We start from the raw sequence: 10000 nt of genomic DNA, 5'->3' as shown, positions 1-10000 counted from the left end.
ATGCCGAGATTTTCTTAATTGTGTTTTTTTGCTGTATTGCAGAACATGTATTTCCTGTACTCTTCTACCTTTTTAAAAACAAAAATGCAAGCAGAATTTGTGCAACTGAAAGCTGAACATACTTGTTATCTCTTGGCACTGTTTCTTTTTCAGGGTGTGCTGTCCAATATCTCCTCCATCACTGACCTGGGAGGCTTTGATCCAGTCTGGCTCTTCCTAGTGGTAGGAGGAGTTATGTTCATTTTGGGATTTGCAGGATGCATTGGCGCTTTGCGAGAAAATACCTTTCTTCTCAAATTTGTGAGTAGCCTTTGCAACTGTGGCACTTGTCAGTTGAATAGCTTAAGTCGTGCTCTCTGTTCCTGCTTAACTGTGTAAAGATTTTAAAATGTCATTTGGAGAGCAGAAGATGTTACCTGATGTGAGTGAACTGTTCTGTGAACTGCCTTTGCTTAACTGTTCACCTGTTACAGCTCTTCAGTCTCTGGTGCTTCCTACTGGGGTTTTTTCTAAGGTTCAAACTATTGATGGTAAGAATCATGGAACATGGAACTGTTGCTTTTCATATAGGTATAACCTAACATTTGCTTTCCTCTTAAAGAGAGAAATTTCTAAGAATCTGCATGTTGACCTTTGAGTCCATAACAAGCTGCATATGAAATATGAGTAATGTAGATACGTCACCAAATGTGACGTGTGATTTCTGCTGCGCACGTGCCCCTGATGGTGCACAGGAGATAGGACTGTTAGGAGGGGCTGCTTGCCGATATCCTCGGTTCTCTGCTGTTTAGCTAATTTGAAAAGGCTTCATTGCTTTACTGTCAGTGGTGCGACCTGAGAAGGGAGAAAGGGAGGAGACTATGCCCGGGGTAGGTAAAGAAATTAGAAGTTGTCATCTTGAACTCCCGGCTGTTAGTTGGAGAAGTATTGAATACCGCAGTGTTCAAAACTCCTTTAGCTAAGTAGCCTGGTTCTGTTTCTTGAAAGCCCTCCTCCTCTGAGGTTTGACGATAACAGTGTCATGTTCCATTTTAGATAAATTTAAGATTTATTATAAAAATTCAAGATTCTTCCACCACCCCAGCTTCCAGAGGTGGGCACAGCTTGGGTAGTAGTTGTGTCTTCATAACCATTAATTGTTAATACACACGTGAAAAGGCTTCCAGTGAAAAAAGGGCCTTCAAGTGACGTATTTGGCTCCTACAGATATGTGTAAGGGGGGAGGCTGTTGAGAGTTACAGTTCTCGAGGCATTTATAAAGCAGCTAGGGATAGTTCTAGCTTGTTCTTGTCTTGCTTTAAGAAATAAAATAAATCAAAAACAAAAAGTGGGGGAGAGCTATTGTAGCACTTTCTCCTCTTCCTTGCTTGTCTTAGCCTGCCTAAGATGAACCCATCTGCTCTACCAGAAATAGATTCCTGTACAGCAGCTGCAGGAGAAATTAAAAATGCATCTGAACAAACATAGAGAGCACGTTAAAATGAAACTCAAATGTGTAGTTGCAAAAGGGACGGACTTCCTGTGTACGAGGACCCCTGTGTGTTTTAATAACAGTGTAGACTCAGTGGGGATGCTGAAGAGAAAGTGGCGGATCATTAGTAATGCCTTTGGCATCCATCGCGTCTGCATTAATCATAGCAGCCTCATTTGGTTTTAATGTGGATGTGAGTAATTCTGGAGACATTCTGCTCTGACTTAGTCATTAATTAATTTCTGCTGTTACCAATTTTTGCTTTGTCTGCTTAGGCAAATCTTTGCCAGGGAGGGTGTCTTAAGAAAAAGTCACTTAGTGTTTCACTGGAACTATTGGCTGCTCATGCCTTTGAAGATGTAAGTGCCTACACAGAAATTTTAGATGAGTTTTTCAGAGGGGACCTGCAGGTGGAGAGTAGCCGTCTCTGTTGAAATTTACAGTTGGATCTCTTTGCAAATCCCAGTGAAATGCCCAAAGTCTGAATTTGTTGGCATTTTTATTAATTGTTAGAATAGAATTAAGACTCCTGTACTATAGCCCTAATTGGAAATGGTGTATCTTTAATTTCAAATTTCCTGTGTGCTGGAAGCTTTAATGTGCACTGAAAGAGATGAAATCTTAACACTGGACCTAATTGTGAGCCTTGAAAAAAAATAAGGTTTTGGTCCTAGAGCAAAATAATTTTAACCTTTTTCTTTTTCTTCATAGTTTTCTGTGTTTCTTGGAATTATTTTCTTCTTGGAGCTCACTGCCGGTGTTCTAGCATTTGTTTTCAAAGACTGGATAAAGGACCAGCTGTATTTCTTTATAAACAACAACATCAGAGCATACAGAGATGACATTGATTTGCAGAATCTCATAGACTTCACACAGGAATATGTAAGTTGGACTATTTTTTTTATATATAAAGTTTAATTTAAAGAAAAAACTACTCTATTTTTCACTTCCCACCTGTTTGGTCTCTTCAAGCAAGAGCAGAAATATTCTAAAATATAATTCTTTTGTATATAGGTATGTATTTTTCTCTTTACAGAACTTCTGCAAACACACAGCACCTATCAGAAGTGGCTTATTTCTTGATGTGTGACTGAGAAAAACAAGGTGGAGAGTTGGGGTCGCTTGTTCTTGAAGACTTTGTCAAATCTACAAGTTAACTATAAGTGTCTTATGCTTAGGTTTTTTTGAGCACATTCTATGTGTGTGTGAAGATACTTCAGGGTTCCTGGGGGGAGAGGTGTTTAAAATATTGTATTGTAGGAGCTATTGATCTGTTAAAAAAAGAAAAAAAAATCCTTTACGAAGCTTGACTTGGTTTGAGATGTGAGATGGATGTTGGTGTAGCTTTAGCAATGTTAGAGGTGCTACACCACACTGCAGAGTGGGAGAGATGCTCGGCTGCTCTGAGTGACACTACAATGTTATTTCTTTTTAAATAGACTTAATGCAGTTAGCCTAGTGAAGCGGGCAGCTGGTAAGTTCTCATAGGAAATCTCTAAATGACACTGTCTGCGCTTGAGAGGGAAGGGTGAAGCCAGTGCTGCGCGCACTTGTGTAATTTATTGGTGTGCGTAAAGGATTCTTGCACTGACTTTGGCACACAGGTTACTTTGCCAGTACCTTGTTGCTCCATTACTCTGTTCTGGCCTGTGTGGATGAATTCCCCTTTGAATTTGGTGTAGCTAACACGGTTACGTGTTGGTTGAAGTCATGTTTACTAGTTCTTTAACATGCTGTAATTAACATAACTTCATTTAATATTTTATTTGCTTCTGTATGCCTTGGGGGGAAAAAATGACAAGTAACACAATGTGGATCCTTGCGCTGGTTTGAATCTTGTCCAGTTATGAGAATGTAAGAGGTCACCACGGTCTGAAAGCACTTGTATGCAACTAAAAGGCTACAGTCCAGTTTTGCAGACACTTCATAAAACTTACTTTCGTAACTGGATTAGCAATCTTGATGGATAAGACAGGGACAGCATGAGTCTGGAGGAAGCTACTTCTTCAGCTAATAGAGATGATACTTGACAACGTGTTCAGGGATTGCAGAGGGAACTGTGCTACATCTAGAAAGGGAGATTTGCCATTTCAGTGCTTTTAAAATTGTGTATTGTTTGGGCTTTTAAAATATTTTTTCAAGTTGACACAGATGGGTTTGTTGGGCTAGCTCCTTAAGTGCTGTAAACCATCACTGCTCCACCGATTTCCAGTCCATTCTTGGTGCGTTCAGCAAGTTTTGCCAGAGACTAAGCCTGCTTAGTCAACATACCTACTATTTTGAGGGATTCTACCTGCCTGCAGTAAAGATCTTGTTTCTGCAACGTGTGATGCTCGGGGAACAATGTGTTCGTAATGTCTGACATAAAGTCAGGTTAAAGATTCTCCCAAACTGGCAAAAGGAGTAGCTATACCAGTGTAGCCCTCAGAGCCGCTTAGTTCTGTTGAGAACCCAGGGCGCATTAGGCTGGGCAGAGTATCATACTCTAGGCTCTGCTGTCCCTGGAGTCTGAGCTTGTAGGCCTGCGCAGCTCTCGGGTGGTGTGTAGGCTTATCAGCTCACTCCACGAGCTTCTTGCTGGAGAAGCGGTATTGCAGAGCGTGAACATAAATTTGATCAGAACAGCAACGTGCAGGTTTGGAATGGTCTTTTTTTAAAAAAACACAAACAAAACCCCAAAATAACAACAGAAACAAGCCAGTTTCAATGAAACCAGAGGAAATACCAGATTCTGTTTTGAAAGCTAGAGGGAAACCGTCAGTGATGATGCGTGCTGCTAATACTGAGATTTGTTTGTTCGGGAAGTCAAGAAGCTCTCCTTTCTTTGTTCTAGTGGCAATGCTGTGGAGCTTTTGGAGCTGATGACTGGAACCTTAATATTTACTTCAATTGCACAGATTCCAACGCAAGTCGAGAGCGCTGTGGTGTGCCATTCTCTTGCTGCACTAAAGACCCTGCCGTAAGTGACAGTCAGGAGGGTAGGATGGGCCTTCCAGCTTTAAATCACTCTGTAAGATTTAAGTCATGCACGATCATTACCTCTTCACCAACCTGTATATTTTTTTTTGTACTTGCAGCTTATCTTAAGCGCTAACTTTTCTGCAGTCAGCAAAAACCCTGAGCTAACTTAAGTCTTCATTGCATACTGTTTGCTGCTTTTCATTAGAATGAAACAACCCTGGGCTTGGCTGAACATACATATTAAGTTTAACAAGTATAAAAATCAGAAGCCCCTAATGAGCTGATGATCTGAGATTTCAACTGAAGATCGTCAGGATATTTCATTCACTCTGAGGTGAAAGCATAGCAACTCTGAGATCAGATACCTCTCTAAAGCAGGTATTACTCATTTTTTAATGCAGAGGCTGCAGCCAGCTGACCCAGTTTGTGCTATGTACAGTAATTAATGACAGTCTGTGCCTGGAAGAACTGACACGTTTGCATTAGCATCTTGGGTGTGGACTTCTTGACATGATCTTTTTTCCCTTTGACATTGCTGCTTGTCCTACAATCACCTGAGATCAGACTTGAAAATTCAGAAGTCTTTGAGGGAACAGCCTTTGGTAAATTTTCCTGTCCTTTTCTGGATCATCAAGCACGAAATATTGGAGCCATGTGTTACTAGTACGGACATGATCAAGAAGGAAGGGTAAAGTGTAGGTGATGTAGTTCACTGACAGTGAAAGGCTTGGAATAGGGATGGGTGTGTGCATGGAAAGTGGTATGAGGCTAACGCTGCATACCTTTGACTTTCATGTAGCTTAAAAGAAGCAGCCTGTGAGTTCTTGTTTTATCTGGAAGTTCAGCTGAGGCTTTTTCTCCACCTGGAGTGACTTACAGTTCCTTGAATGTATGACTCTGTAGCTCCAACACCCAGTCACTGCTGCTGCTCTCCCCCTCTCCTGATGAGGCACTGCCACTTGCACAAGCTGCGTGCTGGTTCCTCTGCAGTGAACCTGTTTCACAGTAGTTTGAATCTTTCTCACAAACACTGTTGAACATATTTTAATGACATATCAAAACAAAATGTAGGTTGGGCTCAAGCATTTCATTACGCTTAGGATTCCCTCTGCTGTTTGCCTGTCTGCCCACTCATCCACACAGAGAGGCCATCGCAACCCAGTTTTAAAGGTACAGTTGTTATAAAACCAAACCAGTGACAGCAGTACAAGGTAATCCTATAAATACATAATCCATGCTAAAGTTATCTCTCTGTGTGTGTATATGGTTATGCAGTTTCTTAGGGGGTGATGCAGCAATGAGATATTTAAAGATCAGTCTCGTCCTTGCTCATTCTAGGCAAGCAAGATGCTTAACTGCCTTTAAAATAAAGACTAAAAATAATAATATTTCTAAAAATGTGAAAAGTCGTGCATATAATGGATGTAGTTGTAACCAGCCTGTGACTGGTTCAATTGCAGTGATAGACACAGGTTTATTCTGTGGGAAAGCAAAATTGTCCCTTTTGGAATTAGGATGCGGTGTAGGACTGGTGCAAAAAGTTATGTGGGTGTTTTAGTGAACAGGACTTGTGTTCATTTTAGCTTGAATCAGGAAGTGGTAAGTTTAAGGTAGGCCAAAATAAGTTTACTTTAAAACACGTTTGGAATCCTGTGGTTTGTTTTGCTGTAGTTTAGCAGGTTGAAATATTCAAATTCCTGTACGGGCAAGGTCTAGAAAAGTTGATTTATTTCCATTTAATACTTGCACGCTTTCTTTCGGTTAACAAATTCCGAGGCCAAAGGCAGAAGACAGTGATGGTGAAGCAAGTAGGCATTCTGTACATAGCAGAAAGCTTAAAATCCCTCTGTTGGAATTTTATCTACTTTTACAGCCTTGTGGTGCATGGCACTCTTGCATTCTAGATCCTGGAACAGAAGCATTCATCTCATAGAGATACAAATTGCTCAAATCTTAAAGGTCCATTGAGGGAATCCAACTTGGGCAACTGACAGGATGTGACCTGTTGATGTACTTTCTGCCAAGTGAGGGAACACGTAAAGAAGCTTTAACTGCTGATAGCAGGGATGTCTTTTTCCGTGTGGCTGCTTTTAAAAATCTATTTCTCTGCTGGCTGCCTTTCTCACTTCCCACGGTCTGATTAAATTGTGCTGTTCAGTACACCTAGCTAAGACTGGCTGATTTTCTCAGCCTTCCTTGAATAGTTTCTTCTGTTACTGTATGAGCCAGTAACTTAATATTTTGCTGCCGTTGTGGCTGACACCAAAAGTAATTGCTTCATTTTATTGCCCTCTGTATACAGAGTAAATGCAGCTTCAGCTTTCAAATGATAGCACTTGTTCACTAGGAAAATTCTGCCATAGCCTATTTTATTACCTGTGGTTTGGGAGTATTAAAGCAGAGGCATCAGGAAAAAAACCCCCTTCCTTTCCCATTGGTATCAAGCCGCTGTAAGAAAGAACAGGCAGTAAGAACACATCACCCCATCCGTTCTTTTTCCTCTCTAGTTTTTGTAAAGGAGCCGGGTACTGCATATATTTCTGCAGACATCCTTAGTAAGGACTTGCAGCCTCTGCAACAGAACTGCCCCTTCTCACCCTGCGCAGACCGAACTCTGAAAATGTTAACAGTAATCTCAGCAGCGTATTTCTCAGTACAGACAAAACCTTTTCGGCAGAAGGTTCTTCCACTTAAAACAGATACTTCCTAATCTCTTTACTTCTGAATGCTTGTCTCTGGAATGCGGAGTTCACCCGGATGGAGGGCTGATTTTCCCAGCTTGCTGCTCTGCGAGCCAGAAACGTTTTTTGCCCATATGCTTTTGTTTGTTGCAAATAATTAATAGCGCTTAATAGAACAGAATTTATAGAATGGAAGAGGAAGGGTTTTTAAAAACCCAGTAGGGTAACCAAAGTTAGGGTAAATGTCTTACTACATACAGGACCAGTTCTCTGAGAGAGGGTGTTTGGGAGACGCTTTACTGATTGCCTCCCTTCTGTCTCTCTCTTTCTCCTAGGAAGACGTTATTAATACTCAGTGTGGCTACGACGCAAGACAAAAACCAGTAAGCTTTTCTTTTTTTTTTTTTTTTTGATGTGGTATCTTAAGGATCTGAATGCCTCTCGCAAGAGCAGGTTATTCAACTGATGGGATAGTTGGATGTAATTACCTCTGTTTTCTTCCCTCTTCTCCTTGACAGGAAGTCGATCAGCAGATTGTTATCTACACTAAAGGCTGTGTCCCTCAGTTTGAGAAATGGTTGCAGGACAATCTTACCATAGTTGCTGGTATATTCATTGGGATAGCATTACTGCAGGTAAACGTGACATTCCCTGTAATGAATTGCACGGAAGAACAGCAGATAACTAGGATATATGAGGGGGGATCTGTATATAAGAACTGGAAATACAGTGTCAGTTGCTCTTAGAAATATAACATCCATAAGTTTCTGTGAGGGGACTTGAATGCATGAGGTTTTCCTTGTGTTAAGGAATACTTAATACATAGGGATGCATTTTTTTTCTTATCGACTTGTAGGTCAAAACTAATGCTCTGTGTTAGATAAAGATTAGGTTAAGATTTTTAAGCCTGTACAGAGCTACTGTTTCTGATGGTGCTTAAATCAGTGGTGAAAAGCTTTTAAAGTTGCTTTTGTGAAGCAAGTGTAGAACTGTTCGATTTCCCAGAACCCAGCGGAACTACAAAAATACGGGTGTCACAGGAATTTTTCGATATTCTTCCTTCTTCCAACACTTACTGTTAATTTGATTTCTAACTTTCTGTTGCATGTTTGCATATCAAAGTTGTGCTTAACCTAAGGAGTTTGCCTATGTGAAAAGAGTTGTCCGACACTCCACATTAATAAACTGTTGTCTCTTCCAGATATTTGGGATATGCTTAGCCCAGAATTTGGTTAGTGACATTGAGGCTGTCAGAGCCAGTTGGTAAAACTGCTGAAGTAACCACAAGAAGACACTGGACAACTGAAACCCTCTGAAACTTCCAGTGTGTCACTCCGACACCAAGCTGTATGGACATGGGTGACAGGGAAGCCTTCTCTCCCAAGCAGTCGCAAGTCTAAGTTCCTGATATTGCAGTGAACTCGTATTTCTTTGGGGTGGGGTGAGAAGAGTGGGCTGTTTAAAATCTGCTGCTCACTGACATTTTTTTCCTTTTAAACCACCAGTTTGAAAGCTGTTGAGCCGTGAATCTCTACTGTATTCTTGATCTTGAGTAACAAGTGGACACTTTTTTAAAATTGGTGTATTCGGTGGGACAGAGTTGCATCGTTGTAGTCTGTGGATATGCTGTTTATTCTTCATGTCATGAGCTCTTCGATAGCTGCCAAATATTCCTGAGATGGTCTCACTCATCATCATTCTGTAAAGGAACAATCTTCTTGTTTTCACAGCTAAACATAGCTACAGACCTAAACCCGTCAAGCAGGAATCAACTTTCTATGCATCTACTGTACAGTAAAATAAATTGTTTTTAAAACAAGGGAAAATTTTTTTAACGCAAGCTTCCAACCATCTCCCTGTAGTACTTTGAGGTTGGAATCAGCAAGCTCACAGGGAGAATTGCCTAATTTTATCAACATCTTTCTTCCTTCTTCACCCTTGTACAAAGGGAAAGGAGTTTCATATTTAACAAATAAGGGTTGTAGAGCCTTTGGTTGCTGCCATAGGACATCAGTCTCTTAAGGCAAGGATGGGATATAACTGTATAAATGTATGAAAGCAGGGTGGATGGTGGGTCCGAGTGAATAATGTTATTCAAAGAATGAATTATATATTAACTTAAAAATGTATCTGATATGGCTAAATCTCTTTTGTTTCTCTGAAATTTAGTGTAACCTAATGTATTTAGGGATCTCACTAATATTAGTGCTTTGAAATACTTGTGCAAAACTTCTTTTAAGATAATTCCTTCGTCTGTTCCTAGCTGAGGCTTTGGTCTTTCTTTTTTTTCTTTTTTTCTTTAATTCTTTTTACTTGCATGAGCTGTGGAGTAAGAATCTGTGACACTCCAGTGCTTTAAATCTGTGTGTATGTTTTAATATAGTCTAATCCAAACTTATTTATTGGTAAATGCATGTGACTATGGAAAGATCGTGTCCCATTCCCTTGGAAGTTGGAGAGAACAGCTTTTGCCTGAGTAAACACTTACCTCCAGTGAACAAATCCTTGCTGCGAAGATGCGTCCCCTTTGTTGCTCTAAATGCAACAGAAAGCTTTCTTGAAGCAATGGAATAAAGATTTTAAAATAGAAGTATTAAGATCAGCCAAGACAGACTCTTTTGAATTGGACAAAAGAGAGTAGAATTTGGAATAAAGCACAAATAGTGGAAGAAGTAGATCAGACTCCATCCAGCTTAGAGTTCTTGGTTCATTCTTCTTCTCTAATAATAGTGAACTTAGAAACCTGACCACGGCTTGGGTAGTTTTATTGCACTTTGTATGAATTTAGCTTGTTGTATAACCCTTCTCAGTATCTGCAGAACCAGTTCTGAAAGCTGTGAGCTCTCAGCTCCTGCTTTGGTTGGATGATGGCAAAGGGTGTGTAGCA

The 10000-nt window shown here is 40.4% G+C and overlaps 1 protein-coding gene across 1 annotated transcript; it reads left to right on the top strand.

The window, feature by feature from the left end:
- Positions 1-153: 153 nt before the first annotated feature.
- LOC104501379 (tetraspanin-5) lies at positions 154-8608 on the top strand (the record flags this gene model as incomplete). Its single annotated transcript, XM_010145178.1, has 6 exons — positions 154-300; positions 2183-2353; positions 4305-4430; positions 7449-7496; positions 7632-7748; positions 8315-8608. Coding segments are annotated over 6 exons (675 nt in total), but the record flags the coding sequence as incomplete, so codon positions are not given.
- Positions 8609-10000: the final 1392 nt, after the last annotated feature.

This window comes from Buceros rhinoceros, unplaced genomic scaffold (assembly GCF_000710305.1).
Source record: "Buceros rhinoceros silvestris isolate BGI_N320 unplaced genomic scaffold, ASM71030v1 scaffold34811, whole genome shotgun sequence".
Classification (NCBI taxonomy): Eukaryota; Metazoa; Chordata; class Aves; order Bucerotiformes; family Bucerotidae; genus Buceros; species Buceros rhinoceros.
Note: the sequence above shows the minus strand (reverse complement) of the source record. Positions and strands in the feature narration are given on the sequence as shown.